The sequence below is a fragment of the Cervus elaphus genome, chromosome 20 (assembly GCF_910594005.1).
Source record: "Cervus elaphus chromosome 20, mCerEla1.1, whole genome shotgun sequence".
Taxonomy (NCBI): Eukaryota; Metazoa; Chordata; class Mammalia; order Artiodactyla; family Cervidae; genus Cervus; species Cervus elaphus.
Window position 1 is genome coordinate 23,996,724 of NC_057834.1, and position 26,973 is coordinate 24,023,696.

Genomic DNA, 26,973 nt, shown 5'->3' on the forward strand with positions numbered 1-26,973 from the left:
TGTTGGAAGAATATGTAACATAGATTTTATTATTTTTGCTCATTCAATTTGGGTCTTAAGGAGAAAGTGTTGACCAGTCAGGCTGCGATTTGAATCTTTCAAAAAATGATTTCTTTTTGCCATTCCCCCAAGGTCTTGTTTCTTTCTATTCATGATCTAAGTTTTGTGCAGAATGACATCAGGGGAATGAGAAAGTTACCTGCAATTCCTGTCAGATCTGAGACTGTCACGACAGGATCTCTATTCCAGGACTGGAAGCGTTGGGAACAGCCTCCTAGGGTGGGTTCCTTTCTCTCTGCCTTGCACAGTGCTCCTACCCCTGGACCCTGGTAAGCCAGTCACCGCCATCCTCGTGAGACTGCTGGGGGCTTCACCACCGTCAGGCCCAAGGGAGGGTGAGCGACTGCACTAGGACATCTGAAGAAACATATTCGAAGCCCAAGGAACCCTCTGGACTAAGTGTTTGGGGCACATGATGAGGTATGATCTAGTGTAAGATTTTCCAAATACATGTGATCACAGGACTCTCCTGAAATACGTGTTAAAAGTACAAATCCTAGCTCCAGACCCATCCTATTAATCTTCTGCGCAGGGCCCAACACTACATTTTTAGCAGCAATCAGGTAACTTATATGGTTAGACAATTTGGGAAAATGCTAATCCAAAAGAAAAGACTCAGTTAGGTTTTTGACTTCACTAATAGCAGCAGTGGTTTATTTCTCCATCTTTAAAGAAAAGAGGGGCTGGGTTACAACATGATCAGTGGCCTCAGCCTCTCTCAAAGGCTGCCTAAGGTCTGACTGGATTACCTGTATGAAGTCTTTCAGACTAGAAATATTTACAGGTGTGGCTAGGTCTAGATGTTTCTTAGGCTAGAGCGACAGCCATTTCCCATGCCCAGTTTGCACAGTCTGCCTGGTGTGGAAAGGGAGATGGGAGAACCGTCATCTCTGCAAGATATTCCCTGTGTGAGTGAAGGTGGGCAGCAATACTCCATGGCTGCAGAACCGAACCCCTGGAGGAGCAGATGGAGAGCACCCCATGAGCGCCAGGTCCATGGCAAATGCTCCTAGCTTCCTCATGAGTTTCTGCATGAGAAACTAGAGAAGTTCATCTACCTGGCACCTGCCTCCTTGGCCCCTCATCCAACGCGTCCCTGACTCAGCTGTGACTCGCAGGCAAACACTCTCCGGCATCACCCTACCCAGGCCTCTGCCTCTCACCCCTCCCCATTCTAACTCACCTCTTTCAGCTCAGATTTTTTAATACTGGCTTTTCAGATCACTAAGCATGTCTTTAAATAGGATGAATGGACAAATACACACAACACTTAGATATCAAAATATACCCATTTAAATAAAAAAACTTTAATTCTCTGGGTTTGTTGTAATTTATCCATAGCAATATTTCATATTATACGTATAAAATCTCCCAATTCTTTCTTGGGGATTTCTTGTTTCCTCTATTCAGTTGCAGGGTCCCCATGGACAGAGTGGGCTTTCCGGGTGGCTGTGGTAAAGAATCCAACTGCCAAAGCAGGAGACGCAGGAGATGAGGCTCAGTCCCTGGGTCAGGAAGATCCCCTGGAGGAGGAAATGGTGACCCACTTCAGTATTCTTTCCTGGGAAATCCCAAGGGCAGAGGCGCCTGGCGGGCTACAGTCCACAGGGTTGCAAAGAATGGGACCTGACTGAGTGAGTGAGCACACACGCATGCATGGACAGAGATCTTGTCTTACACAAGCCTAATCTTTTACCCCCAATAAAACAAAGGAAGGAAGCTAACATGTGTAAGCACTTTCTACACAGGACTAGTCAGGGGGAAAGGAACAGAAGGATGTGTTGAGAAAAGCCAGGGTGCTGAGGATGGCCAGCTTTGCCTTTACTTGTCCGGTCAGACTTGTCTCCTGTCCACACACCCAGAAATGACTGTTTGCTCTCTTGACCAGAAACCTGGAGGTCTGAGTGATGTACGCAGCCCTTCCGAGGACAACCTGGTCCCATGGACCCAGGTTACTTCGGTAGCCTGTTATCATCTTTGTATTTTTTATTGTCTGCCGGTAGTTTTGTTGCCTTCAGGTTTCCGATTTTAATTCTTTCCCATGGCTCCCTTCACCAAAATCACAAATGCCCCCGGCTAACGAGAGCAGTATTTTTGGTCTCTGCAGCTGGTGCTATGGGGCTCTTTGGTGGTGAATAGTCTGACACAGTGCTCCGTATAAAGAAATAATAACTACTTCAGCTACCCAAGATTCTCCAAAATTGCCTGAGCAATTTAAAATCCAAAGCTGGTGACTAAGAATTGGTGTTTTAATCATCTTTTCCAGTGGAAATGGGGCCCAAACAGACAGATGAGACCTAGGCTTTCGGACGACAAGGACACTAGCAAGTCTATAAGCTCAGCACCAGGGTTATGGCTTGTGTCTTCCAGCCCTTGGAAGTGCCAGCAGTGGGCTGAATTGTCCTCCTGGTTCAACTCATACAGGCCAAGGCCATTATGAAGTCCTTTGGCAGGCCAGTTCTACCCCCAGCAATGATATCAACTCATCCTTTTGACCCTCACCCAGCCACTTGTTTATTTCATTGCACACACAGAACTGGTTTGGAAATGCCAGGAATTAAATGGACATCAGTGCAATGGTACTCTGAGAAAAGGGCCTTGCCCCAGTCAGGTGGTTCCAGAGAAAACCAAAGAGATGCTCAGGAAGAAACTTTCTTCAGCAGTTGTCCACGGATCCACAGACAGAGGATGGAGCACTGCTGAAGCAGAGGGACACAGAGACCAAGCAACACTGTCTACCAGTGATCTGACCTAAACAAGTATCCCATCACAAGAGTGTGGGGTGGAAAGCTTTGACAAAAGTCTATCCAAGAAAGTAGGAACTCGCAGTCACCTAAGGTCAGAGAGTCTGGGGTTTGGGGGTTAAATATTCAGACAAGAAAAAAAAAAAGTCAGCTTTTTCCTTGAAGAAAAATGAATATTTAAACAGTGGACCAGCTGCTCATGCCTTGAGTTACAATCAGCAGTTTGGGCTGGGCTCAGCTAGGCAGTTCTTCTTTTGGTTTTGGCTGGGATCACTCATGTTTGCAATCAGCTGAGAGCTGATAGGCTGCCAGTTAGGGTGATGGGGGTAACTGGGCCCTTTTTCTCATCATGCAGCAGGCCAGCCAGGCTAATTTACCTGGTGGTGATGCAAGGTTCCCCAAAGCAGCAAGAGAGGACAAATTTCCTCATGCACAAGAATCTGTCAGTTTCTACTTCTGTCACACCTGTTATTAGGCCACTGGCTAAATCAAATCACATGGCCAATCCCAAATTCAAGGGGTTGAGAAATAGACTGCACTTCTTGATGAGAAGGGAAGAGTTTGTAGCTTTTTTAAAAAATTTAAACAATCTATACAAATTATGAAATCCAAAGAGACCTAGGCAAAATCTATCCTTTAGGCAGGGGTGGGAGTAGAAAAGGGCTTCCCAGGTGGTGCTAGTGGTAAAGAATCCACCTGCCACTGCAGGAGACGTAAAAGAAGCAGGTTTGATCCCTGGGTTGGGAAGATCCCCAGGAGGAGGGCTTGGCAACCCACCCGAGTATTCTTGCCTAGAGAATCCCATGGACAGAGGAGCCTGGAGGGCTATGGTCTATGGGGTTGAAAAGAGTCAGACACGACTGAAGTGACTTAGCATGCACACACGGAGTAGGAAGTGCTCCTTCCTGAGAAAGCAGTATCCCTCATCTTCCAAGAGCATCTAGACTGGCAGCCTGGTGATGCCCACTCCACACTCAGGTGTCCTGGAATGATGAAACTGGGATGGGCAGGAACAACTCATGGTAAATGAAGTATAAAACACACAGAAGAGCCAGCGGAGCCTGTAGAGGAAATGGCCCATATTCAACATATAGTGAGACCATACATTCTTTTCTTCTTAGATTCTTTCTCATTTTTCTTTCTTTTGCATTATTCTTTTCTCCTCTTTTTTTTCCCCCCCTCTTCTCTTTCACATGTGTATCTTGGGCATTTATCAAAAGGCACCTGATGATAACCTAATCAGAGTGCAGAGGGGCATGGGGCTCTGTGTGTGGCACCAACCTGTGGACAGCCCAGGAAAGGGGAGGACGAGAAGAGCCCTTGATGTCCAAGACTCACGTCGCTATGACAAGAGAGAAAAAGCAGTTCATGTTCTCAGAGTGGAGAAAGAAATACCACTTTGACAGCTCTTGTTTTGTTCCAGCCAAGAACTGTCATTCAGAACAGCAAATTGAAGTCATTTCTGTGATTGTCCAGCAGGTCATGGTCACTGAGCTCACCGCAGGCCTGAATGCAGTGTAACAACAGTCATTGACTAGTGACTGGGAAGTGACGGGGCTAAAAGGTGTATTTTGCCTGAAGCTATCTTCTGCTGCTGTGGGTAAAGGCCTTCTAATAGTAGTAATCGATTCTGTCTCTAAGCCCAGCACAGGAGGTATGGAAAAGCAGACTGTAGCACAGGCATTATCTGGAGATTAGCAGTCCAGAGCTGACTCTCTTTCAGAAATGGAAAAGGAATCCTGCTTTGGCTAAGGGAGGAGACAGGGCAGGATGAACTCTGGGTGATAAACTCCATATGTGGGAATGTGTTCACCTGTAGTTGTTTTCTTGATAAGTTTCTCAAACTAGTTAGATGGGCACTGAGGTTTGGAATCAGCCTCCCTTAAAGGCTGCCCCCCATCCCTTGCCAAAGCAAAGATCAGCAAATCTTCCAAGGTGGTGGCCCAAGAAGGTCCCGGGCCTGCTGGCTCTTGGATTTGTATCTTGTCCCCGTGTTCTGTTTCCAATTCCCAGTCATTCAGAGAGTTGTCTTGAAAACAAATATCAGACCACAAGGGACATCCTGGTTGGAAAGTCACTCTGGGGAAAGAACAGAAAAAGCTTGATGAAAGAAACACAACAAATGGCTCTCTGGGAAGAATCCACACCTGTGCAGAGCCTAGCACACTCTGACTTTTAGGACATTTCATTAAGTTTGTGACTACTGCCCCTAAGCCTCATTTGGTGCTGAAGCCAACATGCATCTCATAGAACTTAGTTCCATGACCACAGAAAAACCTCTCACCCCTTTAGGGATATCTAAAATGTTTACAGTTCCACAACAGTTGGTGTGGATGGTGCACCGTAAATCTGACATCACCTGAAAGTTCCTTCTCTACTCACAATACTTGGGTCATTGCAGGTTTTGTTTTGGAGGGGTTAATAATCATGCCAGAACCTTTTTACATCCATGTTCTCTCCCTGTATTATACACTAAAGCAAACGTGCTGCTGGGAACCGTGAGAAAAACAAAACCACGAGAGAGGCAGGCAGTACCACCCAGCCTTGGAGAGGGCCTCTGGAGCACAGAGGCGCCCTGGAAACCCACAACGACCTGTGATTGTCCGCCAACAATCTCTGAGGTTCAGAGCTCACATTAGGCGGCTGCAGGATTCACTGGGCAGCTCTTGGTATTTAGAGGGAAAACAATAAAGTCTAAATAAGGCCACTTACACAAGAGACAAATGAGTTGGGCAGGGAAGGAACGATTTCCTTCACATATACAGGCATAGTACAGTTTACACTCAGTAAAACGTCAAAGGAAAAAAAGAAGTGAGCTGTCCTTCATAAATACCAACGGCTACTGACCTCTGGAATGTGGACTCTTCCGGCATTCGATGCAAGTTACAAACCCTCACTCTAAAGGGAGGAGGTGGTAGGGAGGAGCGCACATATAAGCATGCATAGAGCATAGATAGTCCCACCTCAAGGCCTGTGGTGGGAATGACCCCCTAGAATCCCTGATGCCAAATGCTTCTTAAAGCTGGCCATTAATGCTAATCTGCTGCACCTACATATCTGCTATTTCTGCTTTTTTTCAACGCTCCGGGCTCCACGTCCAGTTACTTCACCTGGTCCTGCCTGGGTAGAAGGAGGTGGGGGACAGAGCAGCCTAACATTCGGATTCCCCAAGCAGGAGGGCCTGCTCTCTCCACCCGGGCCCCACCCGGCGTCTGCGCATCTATGGCGGGCCCTCCCGCTCTGTTCTCCTTCCTCCCCAGCCCCGCGGCCCCGGGATGGCGACTGTGCCCGCCGGCCCCCGGGGAGGCAGCCTGGGCCTCACCGTCTTCTTCACGGGTGTCTCCTTCTTCCTCTTCTTCTCCGAGTTGCTGTGGTAGGGCAGGTCGCGGCCGCGGTAGGACGGGCCCCGGCTGAGCTCCAGCTCGCTGTAGGGAGGCAACGTGTCGTCGGGCGTGTCCTCCTCGTCGTCCGGAGGCGCGCCCGCCTTGTAGGTGGCCGGCGGCGACCAGGCGTAGTAGGAGGCGCTGCGAGGGCCGAGCTGCGAGCTCCGCTTCGACGGCGTCTCGAGGCTGCCGCCGCGGCTGGCGCCCTCCGGCCGCACCTGCCTCTCCAGCCCGGATCCGCGGAACGAGTGGTCGTACTTGGGCGCGGTGCCCGGCGTGCGGCTCACCAGGCGCGGCAAGTGCGCGTCGTCCGGCGGCCGCCGGCGCGGTGGGCTGTAGGACCAGCCGCGGTCCGCGTCGGTCAGGGGCTCCCGGCTGCGGCTCCGCGGCCCATAGTACTCCTCCAGCGAGCCGTCCTGGTAGAGGCTCCCGTGCGCCCGCGCCTCCGAGCGCTCGAAGCGGCTCCCGCATCGGAGCTCCTGTTTGTTGCCGTCTGCCCTGCTGGACCGCGGGCCGTAGGAGTCGGCAAAGGCCGCGAGCTCATCCATGGAGACGGCCGGCACCCCAGCGGCGAAATTCTTCCGGGACAGCATCTCCGATTTGGAGCGCTGCTGGCTGCGGGCAGAGGAGGCGCCGGTCAGTCCTTGGAAGGCCCAGGTACCCAAGACCTGTCAGACGCGCGAGGCAGGGAGCTTGCGCTGGGATCTAAGGATCCCATCGTGTCGGGCCTCGCTCAGGAGTTTGCGCGGCCGGAGACCCGGCTCTGCTCCTGGCTGGATGCATGACCCCAGGCGCCTCTCACGCCTCAGAATCACAGCCAAGTCTAGGCGTCCGTCCATCTGGTGAGTTAGCGTTAAGGATTAAGGGGTTGTGTGAATAAAACTACTTTGTGATCTACACGGTGCTGAAACACACGTGGGGCCTCCTTTTGGCCACTATGGTATGTCCTGACTCACTTCTCACACCCTCAAAGCCGGCATGGGCGATGTGGCCTGCTGTCCAAACAGCTGTGGCCCACGGAGCCCTGTGATATTTGGTGATAAAGAGAGGCCTTTTCCTTCATCAGAGCGGAGGGCAGGTTACCTCGCGGGGCAGCAGGCCAGAGGGACCCCGCAGTTGGTGCTTTGAGAGAAGAGCAAATCTACTGTCCTTCAATATAAAGGACAGGTGAGTGGGGAAGGCGCTATCAGTGGGCATCAGCCACACCAAACCAGGCACACATCTTGTCCCTTCACATTCACTGACCACATGACCCTGTGTAAGTTCTCAGAATTTTTTAAGTTTCAGCTTCCCCAACTTAAAACTGGGAGGACATTGATAGTGCCTGCCTTTTAGAATTATGAGAATCAAATCCAACAGTATAATTGGCATTTGACCTTTCACAAAACAAATGATCAGAAATGAGAGAGATGATGGGTGGGGTCTTTTAGAGGTTATAAGATAAAGCATATGAGAAGGGCAGAGAAATGTCAGCAGGGCTCATTAAGGGGTCTAGAGTACCCTCTTCAAAGAGCCTTGACTGACTACTTCTGCACATGGTGCCTCGTGTTCCCTTGCTTAATACATGTGGGAAAGGGATGTTCAATAGCCACAGAGAGATGAGGCAGGATAACCTAGAAGGGCAGACAGAGCCGTTCTCGGATCCTTGCAGCCTCAGACCCATCCTGCCTCCCAGCTTTTGCCTCCTCGCACCCAGCACCAGAGCTGCCTTGCCACAGTTACCCTCACCTGTGCCTGAAGCTCTCCCGATCCTCTTTGTTATACTCCACGGCCGAGGGCCCCCGGCTTGCCCCACTGCTGCCTCCCACGACACCTGACCAGTAGTCAGGATTGCTCTCCAAGTCCCCAGACACAGGGAACTGCTTGTTTCGCATCTGATGGTAAGATTGGCGGAAACTGCTGTCCTCCTCATGCAGAGAGCTGAGTTCCGAGATGGTGTTGTTATCTGCAAGGACAAAAACGAAGCATGACAGAGCTTTCTACCTGGAGGACAGATCAGGAACTTGGTTAAGGGCTAAGACTGGAAGCTTTGGGAAACTCCCACCCGAGGATCTCAGTCCTGTCCAGGGTGGGTTGTAGACCTGAACTAATGGTATTTGTGTTCTCAGCTCAGCAGGAACTGGCTTCAGTTGGAAGCCTAGTTGCCTACAGAGAGGGAGGCTTCCCACATGCTCTGTTCTTGGAATAGGAAAACAATTGTTATTGTTCCACCTAAGGCAGGCTTTCCAGAACTTAAGCTCTCTGCAGCTGGTCTCCTAGTATATCATCATCCTTGCTCAAATGTTTTGCTTCTTCTTGTTTAAATCAGTGATGAGCCATGATGATCCCAGGCATGAGGCAAAAGGAGCAAAAAGAGAGAAAAGCCATGGATCACAGTATCTTCCCTGCTGTTATCTGCGTCCCAAGATGGAGCCTTCAGAGCCAGTCCTATGCCGTGCTTCACATGCACCCCATCCCAGCTGCTGCTGCGCCCCTCCCCACAGAGCCTGGAGTCCACAGGACGAAGAGAGTGTGCACACCCTGCTTCTGGATGTTCATCCAGGAACCTGGAATATTTTCCCTGAACAGTACCAAGTCCATTTCTGTGGCTTGAGTAGACCTCTTCACTCCCCAGACTATTCCAAGTATATGTGGCCATGGATGGCCAGGATAGCTGTTTGGAAGTGTAGGAAGAAAAGGGGAAGGTTAGGTTGCACTTATGGTCTATGGGCCTCCACTTATGCTCTGGTCCCAGCCCAAAAATGTAAAAAGGGAGGGGATGGTCATAACTTTCTCATTTTTTAGGGTGGCCTAAGTAGCTTTTCACAAAAGCACTTGTGAATATGGACCTTTCTGGAAAGGAAAAAAAAAAAAAGAAACTATTTATTTATAAAACTTTGAAATGGATTGAATTTCACATTACTTAAAAAGTAAATCTAGCAAATCTATTTGTAATGTAACTGAATCCATTTGTTTTCTAAAAATCCTTTGAACTTCAAACTATTATCAAAATCAACAATTATAAGGCGTAGGGCCTGGCTGCCGAATGAGAGGTACACTAAGATCAGACGTGGGAAGCACAAGTGTGCGTCAGGTTCCCCTCTACCTTATCTCCTCCCCATCCCCAACAGTCCTTAGAGGGGCAGAGGAATTTTGCTGGTTCCCACCCCTGAAGGGAAGGGAGGGCCTCCCTGCATGGCATAAACACAACCTCCTTGTCCTGTTTGACCAGGACACAGGGCTGCCCAGGAATGCCATTCAGTTTGGTCATGTGATCAGTTGGTTTTGAATTATAATCTAAGTCTTTTCCTCCTCGCAAGGAGAATGGTCTAGTGCCTGCCTATTTTAAAGGGAAATAACTCAGATCCTATTGATTAATAAAATCTAGATTCTTCCTTTTCTCACGATGCCAGTGAATTCCAGTCTTCTGGGAACCATACAGAAGAGAACTTTAAAATGCACCAAGTGTGTTTATTGAAAAATTACATTATTGGCTCAGAATTTGCCTTAAACTTCAGGGAATAATGGACATTTTTCATCTCTTCAGATAGTGAGGAAGAGATGTTTCTCCATTCATATGATGGATGGTCCAGGCTGTATGCTGTTCTGAAACTTCTGCCACAGTGAACATGAACATCAACATCCCCCACTTCAGAGACACCTAATAATGGAACTCTAGGGCAGGAGAGGCAAACTTTTCCTGTAAAGGGCCAGATAGTAAATACTGTAGGCTTTGCAAGTCTTACTGTCACAACTGTTCAACTCTGCTATTGCAATATGAAAGGAATCATAGATAAGACAAGTAGATTGGCATGGCTGTGTTCCAAGAAAATTTACTTCAAAAATAGGAGGTGGAACATATGTGCTCTGGGAGCTGTGGTTTGCTGATTCCAGACTAAAATATCCCCAGAGTAACCCCCTACTTAAAAAGAGTAGGTGAATGAGGATCACACATTCTGGGAAATTCATGGGCCTGACCCTGAAACTCCCATTTCTCACAGAATCTATTACTCCTTTGCCACACCTGAAACTAGGTGTGGCTCATTTTATGAGATGAGATCTTCAAGACTATCCCATGGCCACGATCCACCCCAGGGTTTACTTTGCTCTTTAGGGATAGAACCTCTCAAAGTAAAGAGAACTTAGATTTCTACTTCATCTCTGTGCAGTTATTATAATGTGAACCTGCAGGTTCCAGGAGTTCTGGGCTCCAATTCTGGCACTGGTTACTTTCCGTCTCGGCCTCCCTTTCCTCCTCCATAAAATGAGGGAGGTAGATTCAACAATCTCGGTCTCTTCCAGCTCCAACATCCGAAAGTCCTAAGAGTTAGAAGGCTGTGATCTTTGAATATAAACTGCTACTGCAGCCATGGCACCATCCACAGTTGGCTCCAAAGTTTCTAGTTGAGCAGAAAAGCACAGGACGGCAATCCGCAGACCTCGGTTGTAGTCCTGATATTGTCACTTCAACCTTCTGGGCTTTTGTTTCTTCATCTGTTGACCCAGGCCACCCCTTGGACTCTAAGATTCCTTCTGGCCAGCCAGGCCTTTGGAGACCACTTTAATCCAGGCTGACGGGAGACATCACCTAAACCGGGATCTACCCTTTATTTCTAACCTCTGTTTTTCCTCTGAGCTGTGAGTTCACAGATTTCCTCCATGGGCTCTTTCTCCGCGAACTCTGACTATCTCTACTGTCTGTCCCCTTACAGGGATCCATGACAACACTGTTACAACTCGCTTGTCAAGCGCAGTGACATCTGCATTCCTGACACTCCAATCTGGAGATGGTCTTTTTATAGCCAGTGTGGTGGGAGGAGGTAGCAATGGATGCAACTCAGACAGGATGAAATTAGAGTTGCAAACTGGGAGGAATATGTTGTCCTTAATCTGAATAAAGTTCCTCTAGTCTGGGACTGTTTTCCCAACAATGCCATTGAGTCTCGGGTTGGTTCCAAGGCAAGGAGGGTTCAAAGAGAGAAGCGTAGTGACCACATTCCCACTCCTGCCAGCACCTCTGGTAATTAGCCCATCCATGTCAGACCTGCCCTGTGTTGCTTTTCATGATAGATACTAATCTGGAGTCCAAATCAAGAATCAGCTATGTCAGCTGCAAAGTCTCCAAGGTCTGTGGGTGAGTTAAGGGTTGGGGCCCTGCTGCCTACAGACTCAATAAGTAAAACATTCTTTTGACTTTTTGCTTGCCCCTCAGTCTCTGCCACTGGGTATCTGAAAGGAATGTAGGCATCTTTTTTACGAGATTCATTTGGCAGACTTGTTCTTTTACTTTCATTGATATGGCAAGTTGGCAGTTGGACTGTCATTCGAGGCTAGGGCCTTTCATGTTGGAAAAAACTGGGCCTTTCATGTTGGAAAAAACTGATACTGAAGCCTCCACATTGTAAGCCATTATTTTGAATATATTTTAAGGGAAGTAGTAGGGAAAGGCTGTTTTAATAAAATGGTTCCAACCCCACTGCACAGCCCAGCAATACTGACTGCCCCATGGAAAGAGGCAACAGAAGCCAAGATGGTACATGACTGAGCTATTCTTTTTTTTTTTCAATCCTATTATAGTTTATTATAGGATATTGAATACAGTTCCCTGCTACCACCCTATTATTCACACCAGAACCCCTTTTTCTTTCCTCCGTGTACTCAAAGCTACTTTCTTTAGGGTGGTGTCACCAGCACTCCTACTAGTTCTGACCCTGAAAGCTGAGGGCTCCCCATGTATGGTCACCCCCAAATCCCTTTTAGCATGATGCACAGATCACATAAAACTAACAGATGCTCACATCTGCTTCTCATCCTTCTGGCTGGATCAAACTGAGCCAGCTCTTTCTCGACATAGTATAAGACCTTCATGGAGTCTCTCTCTTTATCAGCTTGGATCCGGTAACCTTTGCGAACTGTTGAGAAACAAACAAGATAGCAAGCTGAAAAAAGTCAGGAAAAGGTGACTTCCATGTAACTTACTGGTCAAAACATGGGTCCCAGATTTAACAGCTCTTTCTGAAATCACCCAGAAATAGTAACCTATTCTTCTATATATGGAACCATACCCTTTACCAGATGGCTCCATTAGAATGGAGGATTGGCACATCAACGAAAAATTCTGTTCCAGTAACCTGACCTCTCCTTCCTACTTCCTGACCTCTTACTGCTCCACTTAAAGATCATCTTCTCAAAGTCTGGGGGAGTATACTCACACTAAAAAAGACCACTTTCTAGACTAGGGATACAGATCACTCTACAGTCTGAGGATCATACCTTCACTTGGTGGAAGCACATGTAGCTTTAAGACAGATACCCAAACGTCAGAGACCGTCACACAGGTGGCCTAAAAACTTGTAGTTGCCTGGGAGATTGTACAAAAATTCCATAACTAGGTGATGCATACAAGCTAATATTAGATATGCAGGCTTTACACACATTAGAACAAAATAAAATGCAAAATACATGGATTACTAGTTATGGTTCCATTATTATTTCTTTAGCATTTTCCCCTTAGGAAAGGGAATACCATATTTTAGACATGATTAAGTCAACCTGCTGCAGTGTGGTTACAGGCAGGTGCTATTTTCAGGGCTTAATAACAACAAAACAGAAATAAAGCATGAGAGAGAATACCATCCTCCACATTCTCATCATTCATGGTGTCAGAGACAAAGGCTGCTGAAGCCCGGTATCACTTAAGCATCAATCTAATGCAATACTAGCCCCAAGGGTGATCAGACACAGGCAGATCTAATACTCACAGATAAGACAAAGAGAAAGCAAGAAAGAGAAAGGACTGGGGTGGGGACAGAACAGCAAGGGTGACAGACAACACTTGCGGGCACTGGAACGTGCCAGGCACTGTGCTGCCTGCCTTCCGTGGTCACTGAGTCCTCAAAACTGCATAAGGAGTTAGCTATTGGCAGTCACATTTCACGGACGAGGAAACTTTGGTTCAGAGAAGTTTTATAACTTGCTCAGCAATAAGTGGCAGTGCTGGGACTGGAATGGAGTCTGAAGGAAGCCCAACCACACTGGGCTTCTTATCTGTCTGGAGTCTGGGGCCAGAAGCAGCAGAGAGAGACAAAAGGAAGACAAAAGGGAAGAACCCAGAGGTGGACCTTGGGCATCCGAGGCACTATCCTACCATGTGGCCAGCCAGGACCATACAATGGGGATGGAAGCAGATTCTCTATTCCCAGAGCAGGGAAAATACCATAAAGAAACCAAACAACTGCATGCGTCTCTGGAGAAAGTTCTGCGTTCTGCTCTCTGCTCTCTGGTTATGTTCCCCTGCTGTGGACATAGCCCCCTACACAAGCATGTATGTGGAAGATTAAAATATCATCTTTCACCGACTCTAATCACAGCCTTGGTGTTGAAAACTGGGAAGACGCCCACACACCCATTTGCAGGTGCACTGGTTTTCTATATAAGCACAGGATGGGCAGTCCACATGCAGCTTCAACTGTGGAATTACTTAAAAAATTAATGAATCTCAGCACACGCTTTTTAGTGACACCTTCTCCCAGAGGTTAGATCCTTAATCCTTATGCAGAAGCAATTATTAGCAGAAATGGTTTTATTTATCATCCTCCGCACCCTTCCATCTCTGCAGAGGCGTCTACAGAGAGGCACAGACAGTTCAATTAAAATGCAATTATCCCACGGAACTATGCTATGTCTGTTCTGAGGCATTTGTGTCTGATGGATAAAACACAGGGCTGGGGAGTGGGGAACTGGGCACCCTGTGGGCCACAAGGACCTCAAATAAGTGGTGACCTATCCAGGACTCAGTTTTCATGCCTACAAAATACAACTAATAATTTTCACCTTTTAAATAATCTTATAAGTCAGAGAAGACAAATACATAAACCAAAAAAGGAAAAAAAGAAAGAAGACAACAAAGACCAACTCAATGGAGCACTTTGCATTCTTTGTAATTATTAGGGACAGCACAAACAACATCTCATCCAAAAGGCTTTCTTTTTCTCTAGCTAGAAAAGTTTTCTCTTTTCTCTCTCTATCCAACCCCCAAATTACAAATCATTTACTTTGAACTTTCATCATACGTCCCTTAATATATTCCTATTTGTTTCAAATGATTTGTATAAATGTCTAATCTTCTGAAAGATTCTTGAGGAGAAAGAATGCTTATCATTCTAGCTCAGTGTAAAGCCCAGGATGGTGCTCTACACAGAGTATATTCATAAACAAACATAGTATGTTTAGTTGAGCTGAAATGGTGCCAGCCTGGGGATGGGTGTGAGGTTAATGCTTTCTTAAGAAAGATTATTTACAGTAGAATTTCTCTCTCTAGATTGTAAACTTCCTGAGATCAAGGACCAGTTCTCTCTGTGTATCTATGATTCCTGAGCACCTAGCATAGAGCCTAGCACATTGCAGACACCCCAAACATGTGAGTTTGTATGAATGAATGAATGAAAGGAAAATCAGGAATAGAAACTGTATTACAAGGAATTACAAAGTAAGGCAGAAGAGACATGCAATGGGTTTGTTGGAGAATTTTGAACAGGAAGGGGAAGCCTTGAATGGTAGCTTGAGGGAGCAGCAAGGTTTAGGCAAGTTTTGTTATTTTTATTGATGATTATATTTTTAGTCTGCTTCCCTAGGGGCTCAGAGGTAAAGAATCCACCTGCCTGTGTAGGAGATGCAAATTTGATCCCTGGTCCAGGAAGATCCCCTGGAGAAGGAAATGGCAACCCACTCCAGTATTCTTGCTTGGAGAACCCCATGGACAAATGAGCCTGGCGGGCTACAGTCCATAGGGTTGCAGAAGAGTCGGACACAAGTTAGGGAATGTAAACAACAACGTTTTTAGTTAAGAAAAGGAGCATGTTTATAGGCCTTAAAGAAGGGGTCTACTCTACCTGCAGCTGTGTCTTTATCTAGGTGTTCTTACTATGTGAAGCACTGTTAAGGCAGACATTCAGTAATACTTAAAGGGGGAAGAGTACTGCTATATGGGACGATGTACCAGCCGTCCCCTGGTGGTGAGAGAAGGCCGCCACCTCAAGCAACAGTTGGAAATCTCCCTTAACTGCAACTTGGATTGGAGCTTAGATTGCTTTCTGTGTCATTATAACAATTTATGCTCCTAATTATGACACAGACTGATCATGTTTGCATAGGTTATTGTGCCTCTGAAAAGTCATAGTAACCATTCACAGTCTCAGATGAAGATGTCAGCTTTGCCTTTCAGTACTGGCATTATACAGAGACATTACTGTGCTATGTATTGGCTTGGCCAAAAAGTTTGTTTGGATTTTCCTGTAACATCTTATGAAAAACCTGAACAAACCTTTAGGCCGGCCCAGTACTTTCAGCTTTTATTCTCAGTCACACCAGCTCATAATTTCAGAAATCTAAATCAGTCTCCTTTGTCAAAAAGGACAGAGTGGAGCACTGGTAGACTCCAGAGGCATCGTCCGTCTGGTTTCAGCAGTTAGAAAGCTGGGCCCTTCTCCCTTGAAAAGATTTTTTTTTTTAATCAAAAGCTGTAAATTTGATTGGGCAGCACACTATAACTAATTCTCTCCTTGTGGTAGGAACTGACTCTGCATCACATATATGCTCAGGAGCAGAGAAAACATCAGAAAACCTTTCTTGATCCCTCCAAGCAGATGAGCCTTTGCCTTCTCTGAGCTGACATCAGAGATCAGTCTTATCACATGCTCCTTTCTATTTTTCACTCATTTTATTTCCATTCACAAGCCCCCCAAAACCATTCTGCTGGACTGTAAACTCCTTGAGAAAAAGTTTGTAGGCATTCATTAAATTTTTCTTGATTTGAAAACAGAACGGTGTCGGGCTGATTTTTATCTGTAATTTAGATCAGAGAACTCTCTGAGGTGTGGTGATATTTTAAAAAGAAATATCCTACAATATTTAATAACAAATATCCTACAATATCTTTATTGGCCAAAGACCAGCATTTTTTGGAAAATGACTTTTTTTCCTGGTAATGTTTCAGTTCAGGGTCAGTGGAAGACTTATTTCTGTTTTGAATTTCAGCCTGGTCCAAGTCCTTTGGTTGGTGTGGTTTTCATACTTCAGCTCCTCTAATTTACTAGCCTCACCAACTTTGATTTTTACTGGAGAAGGAATATTGGGATATTCATTTTGATGCCAAATTTAAAAAATTCTTATTGTTAGAAGATTAGAGCTGATAATTCTGATCCAATTAAGATTCAACTATTTTTCAGCTAATTTCCCCTTTAACACCAAATCCAATTTGTAGAACTTGCAAAAGTGTCTGAGGCACATATCCATGGGTTTATAGCCTTGTTCTTCCTGTCCTACCTTAATAAGCTAAGGAAGACTGTTTATGGATAATGGAACAGCTGCCAGATTCCACCCCCAGGGTGATAGCAGCTCAGCTGTGGGAGAAGTGATGCTTAAAATTTGCATATTCTCTGTATACATACAGTAGGCATATATCCTTATTAGTTTGAAAAATGACATTTTAAAACCCTACTTGCCTATTCAGTTCTTTTGTAAGAAGGATGAGTGGAGACCAGGTAGATATGAAAATAAAATGGATTCAAGCAAGGGAAGAGAGGATGGCAGCAATGACTAGAATAGTTGAGTAGAGATGGTCCAATTCGAAGTTATTTTGAGAGCCTATCTGAAGGACTTGGTGACCAACTGGATGAGAGAAGTGAGGAACAGGAAGGGATAAGGATCAAGTCCCTGCTTCTGGTTTGGGCTACTAGGTGGATAACAGTGCCATCCGCTGAAATAAGAAATGCTGGAGTTGGTCTGAGGTTGAGAAACAGCAGATGAATTCCCTTTCCTAGATAGAGGTTGAATTGGAAATGCTTGAAAGACATTCAGGTAGAAATGTCCAGAAGGCAGTTGGATATGTGGGACTGAGGAACAGGAGAGAGGATGCACATAAAGACTGGCAGTCATCAGCATACAGATGATGACTGAGGCCATGCACAAGGTAAGATTTCCCAGGGAGAGGACCTTGGACAAAACAGAGACACCAACATCTAGGGGATGTGCAGAGAAGAACAGCCAGCATATAGCGACATGGCTAGGGAAAGCTACAAAATACAGTGTTGAGGAGGGCAAAGAATATGAATGTATCATCAGGGGTGGCAAATGCTGTTGAGAAGTCAAGGGGGGCAAGCTTTGAGAAGCATCCATTAGATTTAGCGATAAGGCAGTCTTGGCAAGAGCTGGTCTTTGGAGAGGTAAAAGTGACAGCAAGACAGAAGTTAGCTGAGGAGAGGAAAAGGAGACATTAAATATTCAAAACTCTATCAAGAAGTTTATCTGTGAAGAGGGGAAAGTGGACAGGGACACAGCGTTAGAGGACTAAGGGGTTTTGCAAATTGTTGTGTTTTTATGCGAGAGATCTGAGCATGTATTGAATGCTGACAGGAAGAAATCACTAAAGAAGGAAAGGCCAGACACATGAGGTGGGAATGGGGTGGGATTTGGAGATTCAATAAAAAGAGAACCTTGACAAAGCAATGGACCCAGAGCAGGGCAGAAGGATACAGTCCTTTTTTTTTTTTTTTTTTTTTGTAAAGAGGTAATAAATAGCTGCTATGAAGAATGGGAGGAGGAGTCAGGATTCCTTTTCTCTCTCCCCCATTTGGTAACTAACTGGCTATACTATATATAGCTCATCAAAGATGCCTTTTCAACTATACAGAACATTCAAAGAGTATTGTGTACAAATGTAATCTGAAAAATTACTGCTGCTAGATGATTACCCTAAAATTGAAGTAGCATAAAAATATAAAATAGGCTAAATTTACATCTTTTAAATCAGCATTTCTTAACACTTCTAACATTCTTTGAAAAACAATCTACATGGAATGCTGGCTTAAGCCACCTTTCTTAAAGGAGAAATAGCTAAATGCCATCAGTAATTCTGTCCATGGGACAATGAGTACAGAAATGTGCCTGGTAGGGATCATGAAGAATTCACTTCTGACTCAGTAAGCCAGGTAACATGAGCCAGACTAGCTGTGGTCAAAGCTAGTTGTGCATCCTCCCCTTTTTCCTGGCTAACAGAATTCTGACTGTTCATTTCTGAGGTGAATAGGTGTTTTGGCCTGAGAGATGAGTCTTGGTGGGTCCAACTCAATATGGTTTAGGAATGGAGACAGGACATAATTCTTGCCAATAAAATGACATGTAGAAGTCTGCTGGAAGGGAAGGAGACTTTTGGAAAAGCTTTCCTCCCTCTTGGGCAAAGAAGCACAAGGAAGAAGCGTATCTTTTCCATCTCTGAATGCATATAGTATCTGAGACTATGGCAGTCATCATGGGATCTGGAGGGGAACTAGTCCAGGAGAACAGAGGATGCACTCAGGATGCTGAATGAAAGATGGAAAGAAGCAGGTCTCTCAGTGATGCCACTTGAACTCTTCCATTAACCAACCCCAGAACCACCTTACCTTGGAATTTCTCACTATGTGAACTCATATTTTTTTCCTATTTTTTTTAAGCCACTTCTAACTACAGTTGGTTAGCATGGCAGGATGGAGTCAAAATGATTGAACTGCAACAAGCAGGAACTGGAAAAAAGTTGAAAACAGGAGAGAAGTATTTGCCTTCCTAAAAATAATAGTCATTTTATTACTACTCAATAAAAACTAAGGGGGAAGGGTCCTGGTGGGAAGGAAAGAGAAAGAAGATTGGGAGAAAAAGGCAGAGACAAGTCCTATTAATGCCTCTTTTGCCCTCTGCATCCTCTGGGAAAATGGACTGTATTGTTTTTATTTCTCTAATGCCCTGTGTGTCCTTGATGATTAACTTTTACTTCTCAGTCTATGACTCATTCCCGATCTCATACATCAGAATTCTACTAATAGTTTCTGAGAGAGAAAAAACACAAGTACCAATTACTCACTGAGGATTCCCACCCCTTCCATGGTGGAGCACTGACAGGTCACTAAACAAACTAGACATTCTCCCCCGCTTCCCACTGAAGTCTGTCCAGAGCCCTCCAGGGGAGAAACCTCTGTTTCACCAGCCCTGTGGCTCATTTACATCTAGGGATTTAAAAGTCACCTCCTAAACATATTCCGTACACAGTTCTGACTGTTAGTACTCTGTATAGTCCTGTTCAGATGCCTCCAGGAAAGCTCCATTTTAACGGCCCTATACGCTTCTACCCTTGCCTATAACAACAAATTTATCATGCCCTCAGTGGCGCTAATCATCATCCAAATAAACTCTCCTTACCAGGTATTTCTTCTCTGTCTAGGATATACACCACTAGACAACTTGGGCTCATCCTAAAGATTTCCAACATCCGATTGCTTGCTCTGTCAAAGCGTCTCTCACATTTACCACTCAGCTCCCTCTGTCTGCATCATAATGTCCCACCTGAAACCTATCAATCACACCTCGGCTCAAGGTCTCCGGTTCTCCTCTGTCCTACTCAGCACTTTGTCAGCATGTCACCTCGCCACTCAGGAGCCTGGCTGCAGGGGTTCTCAGTTACTATGGCACCAACCCAGGCTCTTCTGGAGGGGCTCCAAGACCCTGCCTAATCTAGCTCCACCATATTCTTCCATGGTCTGCCAGCCAGACCAACAAGCTGGTCAAGCACACACACTGTTCTTTTAGCTCTGGGTTTCCACTATGTTGGCCTGTGAGTGTCTCTGCTTTCCTAATCCTTCTCACACCTCTAAGCCTGGGTCTAATCTCACCTCCTCCCTGACGACTTTGTATGCATTCCAGCTCTTTCTTCTTTGAACTCCCAGTACATACACTGTAGCACCTAATTGTCTAGGAAAGGTCCATTCTCTTTGCCTGGCTGGGCCATACTGCTGGTTAGACAAACCATGTCCTACACTTCTGGGTGTTCCTCAGAGGACCCGGTAAAGTCCTGAGCACTAGACATGGAAGAGATAACTATTTATTAACTGAATGATCAACATTCAGGGATCAACATTCAGAGACAATGATCAACACTGTCTCTCTTTCTTATGATTTTAGTTATTGTGGGGCCCAGGAAGAAAGCAAGGGGCAACTATGTCCTATAGCCCTTGGCAAGCTTGACATGCATTTCAGGAGATATCTGATCCAGCTGTCAGGATCCCATTTCCAGAATGGAGATACTCATTTTCCACAGAAGCATCACTGAGCTGACGGTTCTTATCAGCAAGGAGTCAGAGCGGAAGCCCAACAGGAGCATGGGCAGGACAGTCTGGAACTGCATTTACCACTGTGGCTTCCTCCAGTGGAGTCACTTGGTGCCAGAGGAGGTGGATGCGGCTTGTCCATCAGCATGCCAGATGAGGGGGCTCCTCCCACGGGGACAGAGGGGATGGAGTAAGGGCCAGGGACACCGGAGACAGAGGGAGGGTACCCGGCCTTTGCTGCTTTCCCTGCTTCATACACTGTGGAGGGAGATGAAGAGCAAGAGAGATTACATCGTTCCACCCTCCACAACCCTCACATCAAGAATCCCTGAAGATGTGCTTAAGGGAGCTCCTGGATGTGTGTGCGGGCGCGGGCTCACGTATGTATGTGTGTGTTCTACTAGGCCTGACTTGATTCATTGGAAGCACTCTCCCCAACCCTCTTGGACTCCTCCAGCAGTGACATAAGGGATTATAGTGTTTAGTGGTACCTGGCAACTGAGTAATTCAGTGGTGCTGGGAGCTGTCACAGCAGCCTCCCCTGGGGCAGCAGCAGCCCACTCAACCACCCTGAATGTGGGCTGCCTCAGCCTCTGTAGGAGGCCTAGCCCTTGGACTGCCCAGAGGATCCAAACCTCTTCTAGAGAGGTGAAGCCAGCCATGCGCTGACACATGGCCCTGCTCTTTGAGTTCAAAAGCAGAGCAGATAACCTGATGCCTCACAGAATCCGCAGTGTTCCTAAGGATACTAAAGATACAACATTGTGTCTCTCTCCTTCAAGATGTTTACGGCAGGGGTGCCAAACTTAATGCCTATAGGGGCTGCCAGGGAGGTAAAATTGTGAACCCCCAAATGAGGACGAGTTCCTTTGTGGACCATTTTGTCATAGGAGTAAATAAGACTCCTCTGTGGCTGGAGGGGACCCAAAGGCTGTACTTTGCACATGCTGCTGGTAAAAAGAAGAGTTCTCTGCACGTGAGAGGCATGGCCAGGGAAAGTGTTCTCTAGTTTGGATGCCCAAGGAGAGGGCAGAAGCCTTACCCCACAACCTCACCATCCTGAACCTGCTCTTCCTTTCATCAGTAGTGTTAAGAGAACTCCAAATGCAGGGATGTAAGTGTGGATCAAAGGCATGGAGAGGTGCCTGTGTGTGAGAAGGCAAACGGGCATGGGCATCGCAGGAAGTCAGGGGCTCCCAGCAGAGGGCAGTCTGGGATGATGCGTTCTGGGGCGGAAGGACAGGTGGCGGACGAGGCGCTCAGGGCACAGAGCTGTCTGGTGGAAGGCGGCGTTTCTCACTCACAGGCCCGAGGGCAGCAGCAGGAGTCGGGGCAGCATGGGCAGCGGACGTAGCAGCAGCAGCTGTGAGGACAGCACTGGCACCAGCAGATCCCCACCAGGACGAAGGACAGGACGACTCCCAGGACCACCAGGCCGACAAACACCCACTCTGCAGGGATGCACAGAGAGACCCGCACTCGCGGCGGCCCCGCCGGGGCCTCCCTGGGAGAGGGAGCGTGTAACGGGACACAGAGCCCCCAGACTCAGGAGGGGCTCTGACTCGGAGAGGTGCAGGCCCTCCCAGGGCTGGGCTGGGGCGTGGAGGGCAGGGACGGTTACCCAGGTCATACTGAGCACACATCATGTCCACTATAAAACACTAGGAGCAGTTTCAGGGCCCCTTCCCAGGGAGAGGGCTTACCTTACTGACTGGTGTCAGAATAGGTAGGGGACAAGAGCAGAGAAATCCCTGGCTGGGGACAGGGGACTTTGCTTGCTGAGCTATAAAGTGGTGATTTCCCTGAATATGTATCTTTTGTAGTCAAATTAATCTTATCCCTTAATAGTGTAAGTCCTGAGAAAAAGTTCTCCATGTCTATGTGGTCTAAATCAGAACACCTCTAGGCGGTCCAGGTCCCTTATGTAGCCATCTGCTTTCTCTGCTGACTGCCTCTTGACGCCTTTCCTGTGCTCAGCATCTGAACTGAGATTAAAACCATTTCCTAGAAAAAACTAGAGACATAGGCTCTGATAGAGAAATGCTGTCCCTGTCCCCTAAGAATGGTTTGACCACAGGCAGGCTGACCGCGCTACGTAGCCAGCAAAGCCACGGACTAAAGTGGTTCAGGCTGTGATGACCAGCAAGGCTAATGTGTATATCTGACCATGTTTTTAACATCAGCTATTTTCACAGCTCGGCCAGAGACTGAATATAAATTTAATTCATTTGCCCATCCAACAGATAAAGAGAAAGGAAACAAATTTTATCTGGCTTAGATAAAAATGACTGTGGCCCTCGAGTGACTTGATGTCATGCTTTTGGGACTTGGCTATAAGACCTAATGTCCTGCTGGGGGCCTGGGATGGACTGGAATGAGCCATGATTTCCTTTCAAAGCAAAAGATTAAAGCGATTCATTTTGATTGAAAACCATCTACCAAAAATCCCTTTGCAACCAATGTCAAGTATACATTATTTTGTTTGAATTTTAGTTATTAAATATTTCTTCAACAAAATAGGACATTCATTTAGAGCTTGAGAATATGACATTTTGGTTAGATAAAGGGTTTTGTGATAATGATAAAGTTATTTGACCTTTGCTTAGAACATAATTTTCTCAGAGAAAACACACAACTTCGATTTCCTAAGTGTCCCTCTTCACTCACCCAATAGAAATACACTCAAATTAACCAGGTCATCCTCTCTTCAGGGCGGAAGTGAGAAGGCCAGAATGTTCTGGAAGAGCTTCTTGCTGAGGACAGTAGATAGTTGAAGGCTTTGGCCTTGCCTTTGCACTAACATAATAACACAATGTGACCTGAGATAGATATGGGCCCTGAGGACTAGAAGAGCTGTGTGGTATGGTAGCTACAACTTGGGTCAGGCAGTCAAGGATTAAAGACTGGCAGGTTGCCCTGGAGAAACAAAAAATGTTAGCCATGAAAGGATTCTTGGAGTCAGAAGGGAGGGAAATTCAGAGGACCAGGACCAGATATGAGAAAGACAATAACTTTTCCTTGGGACTTGTAGATACAACATGTAGTTTGAAGCAATGCAGTGTAACACTGTGGGTTTTATTCTGATGAAAAAATAAGTACAAATTGACTGAACTCTGGATAAGGTGGATCACAAAGAAATATCTATTTGTGATCTTGGGATCAACATCAGTAAGAAGAATGTCTGTGTTTGAGTTAACCCGCTAATGGGAAAGCATCTGGAGATTTCACAGAAGAGTGAAGCTCAATTGTGAGGACTCTGGATATTTCTTAGAACTTGAATCAAGTCTAAAACAATCGCCAGGATTATTTTATATCTTTCTGTTGCTCTCAATTATTAGTCAGCTCTTAACCCTTTGGCAGAAGCCCTCCAAAGCAAAACTGAATCTCACCCTTTTCTACTTTCTGTGTTTGGATATGTCCTCTCCCGTAGTTCATTCTTGTTTCTCTCTGAGCTCCTTCCATGATGGGCTATAGTGCAGCATCAAACTATTGCTGGCTTGTCTAGCTGATATGTTCAAAAGAAGCTACAGAAAAAGACAGAGGTGTGCATTTGGTGCAGGTGTCCTTCACATAGGGTCCGTGGACCCCAGGGATTTAGGAGGTCAAAAAGTCCTAAATTGCTTTGTTATTGCTTTGTGATTGCTTTGTTATTGTATACAAAGCAATATAGATTGTATAGAAAGCAATATAGACCTGTAAATGTGTACTTTTCAAGGTAGGAGGGGTACATAGCTTTCATAAAGTTTGAAAAAATGTTTTGGTGAAGTTATAAAAGGCAATTCCAAGTAACATGGTTGTACAATAATGAATGGGTAAATATTAAACTTGGGCTTCCCTGATAGCTCAGTTGGTAAAGAATCCGCCTGCAATGCAGGAGATTCCAGTTCGATACCTGGGTCGGGAAGATGCGCTGGAGAAGGGATAGGCTACCCATTCCAGTATTCTTGGGCTTCCCTGTGGCTCAGCTGGTAAAGAATCTGCCTGCAATGCAGGAGACCTGGGTTTGATCCCTGGGTTGGGAAGATCCCCTGGAGAAGGGAAAGGCTACCCACTCCAGTATTCTGGCCTAGAGAATTCCATGGACTCTATAGTCCATGGGGTCGCAAAGACTTGGACATGACTGAGCGACTTTCACTTTCACTTTCAAACATGAAACTTAGGGAACAAGGAATGCAGATAAATAACAACTCCATTAAAGATACTTATAGCAACTGGGTGCAACTAAGATACTGAGACTGTCAAAGGGCCTGCATACCCGACATACAAGGACTGGGGCCCCATCTCAGCCTATTTTTAATCACCATTATTCTTTTAGGGCCTAGTAACAGAAGGAATACAGTTTCAAGACTCTTCCAATGGGCTTAGTTCATCCTGGAAAATACCACAGACACATATAGACAAATGTGCAAATAAGTTAAAGGAGCAATTAGTAACTAATGCAGAAGCAAGACAGATGGAGGGGTAGCAAATTAAGCAAATACAGAGTTAAATGACTGAATACCTGGCATAATCTCCACAGCAAAACTGGGCAAGAGATCAGCAAGCAGCCCTGTTCTGCCTAGAAGAGGTGGAAGGAAAAGAAGAAAAGCGGTTACTCCAAAGGCAAATACAGCCTGAAGCCTGGCTTTAGCTTGTACCATCCCTACATGGGGCCACTGATTCCTGCTCTTTGAGTGATGAAAGGCACATTCCCAAGGCTGGGCTCAGTCAAGACAATGACCTTCTCCATCAATCCTTAGCAGCCATCTAGGAGAAATCTGCACCTAAACCAGGCAGAAGCAGAAACAGAACTTTCTTTCCAACTATTATAGAAGGAGGAAATCTTTGCTTCAAATACAAAAAATCCTGCTTGACACATACCATCTCCATTCATCTATACATCCACACATTTTATTGGAAAGTCAAACACATCTGTTATCTAAATAGTCAACCTATGTCTTCATACATCCATATACAGCCCCATGTCCATATAAAAACAAAAGTACATATTTGGTTTTGACTCAGAATTATCTCCCTACATGATTCTATTTATAGACTAAAGCTATGTCAATGATTAAAATTTTCAAAGGGAAGGAAAAGATACAGCTAGATCAATTACACATTCTTCCACATTCCTTCTGGCCTCAGAAACACTCTGTACAGTGTATATGGGACGGCTTTTCCATATGGCGCCCACAGCTGGCGTGGTGTGGGACCAAGTGCCTTCTGCGTGACATGGCACAGAAGCCTCCGGGTGCTGTCAGACTCGGGGCTCTGGGAAGCAAAGAGCTGTGCAAGAAACAGCACCCTGGGAGATGTGGGGAAGGCGATCAGTCTTTTAAAAACTGGCCTGATTTATCCAGAGAGAAGGGCCCAATGCTTCCACCATGTTCTCATATCCAGGTAAATGTAAAGGCCATGATAGAACTTCTGTCCCTACCAGGTCCTATCACATGCAGCCTTGTGAGTAAACAAGTTCTATTAGGTAACTACTAGCAAACTCTACTCATTTCAGACTTGTGACGGCAAAGGTCACTATGGTTCTTAAGCCTGCAACTGAATCTGACTTCATTTATGGGCATGACATATGCTATAGAATAGCTCTGTCCAGCAGAAATTAATGTGAGTAACTGGCAATTTTAGCATTTCTGGTAATAGCATTAAAAGAGCACTTTTTTTTTTCCCCTTAAGTTGAAATTAGTTCTCCCTCTGGAAGACCTCAGCATTGGATCCTGCCGGGGTCCCGGCCTCACGTCCTCCTGCAAGAGGAGATGGCTGACCCTTGGCACGAATGCATTGGTTATGCAGTAACCCTAGCAAGACAAGCTGGAGAGGTGGTTCATGAAGCTCTAAGAAATGAAATTAATGCTATGATTAAAAGCTCTCCAGTTGATTTGGTAACTGCTACTGGCTTCCCTGGTGACTCAAATGGTAAAGAGTCTGCCTGCCAATGCAGGAGACCCAACTTTGATTACTGGGTTGGGAAGATGCCCTGGAGGAGGAAATGACAATCTACCCCAGCATTCTTGCCTGGAAAATCCCATGGACAGAGGAGCCTAGCAGGCTACAGTCCATGTGGTTGCAAAGAGTCAGACATGACTGAGCAACTAACACAAACATACACTGATCATAAAGTTGAAAAAATGCTTATCTCTTCCATAAAGGAAAAGTATCTGTGGTGTCGGAGAGACTCCGGAGAGTCCGTTGGACTGCAAGGAGATCCAACTAGTCCATTCTAAAGGAAATCAGTCCTAAATATTCATTGGAAGGACTGATGCTGAAGCTGAAACTCCAGTACTTTGGTCACCTGATGCAAAGAACTGACTCACTGGAAAAGACCCTGATGCTGGGAAAGATTGAAGGCAGGAGGAGAAAGGGACGACAGAGGATGAGATGGTTGGATGGCGTCACCGACTCGATGGACATGAGTTTGAGCAAGCTCCAGGAGTTGGTGATGGACAGGGAAGCCTGGCGTGCTGCAGTCCATGGGGTCGCAAAGAGCTGGACATGACTGAGCGACTGAACTGAACTGATACATCTCACAGTTTCATTGGTGAGTAATCTGTGGCAGTTGGGGAAAAAAAGGTGTCTTAACTGGCAATCCTACATGGATCATTGACCCTACTGATGGAACAACTAACTTTGTACACAGGTGCATACTAAGTCACTTCAGTTGTGTCCAACTCTTTGAGA

At 46.0% G+C, this 26,973-nt stretch overlaps 1 protein-coding gene across 6 annotated transcripts in view; it reads right to left on the bottom strand.

Moving 5' to 3' along the window:
- Positions 1 to 1,347: 1,347 nt before the first annotated feature.
- ILDR2 (immunoglobulin like domain containing receptor 2) overlaps positions 1,348 to 26,973 on the bottom strand; it is a 65,936-nt gene continuing 40,310 nt past the window's right edge. Inside the window, exons 4-11 of one of the 6 annotated variants that reach the window (XR_006335756.1) lie at positions 24,803 to 24,859; positions 21,606 to 21,752; positions 20,383 to 20,559; positions 11,965 to 12,078; positions 7,916 to 8,132; positions 6,127 to 6,802; positions 4,086 to 4,883; positions 1,348 to 1,583 (exon numbers count right to left, since the gene is read on the bottom strand). Coding sequence is in view for 5 of the 6 variants with exons in the window: in XM_043877375.1 (XP_043733310.1) it covers positions 4,848 to 4,883; positions 6,127 to 6,802; positions 7,916 to 8,132; positions 11,965 to 12,078; positions 20,383 to 20,559; positions 21,606 to 21,752; positions 24,803 to 24,859 (1,424 nt within the window). In the remaining variant the exon portion in view is untranslated. Of the gene's footprint in view, positions 4,884 to 6,126; positions 6,803 to 7,915; positions 8,133 to 11,964; positions 12,079 to 20,382; positions 20,560 to 21,605; positions 21,753 to 24,802; positions 24,860 to 26,973 lie in introns of all 6 variants that reach the window. The other 5 variants (XM_043877375.1, XM_043877376.1, XM_043877377.1 and 2 more) reach the window with 5 other exon arrangements.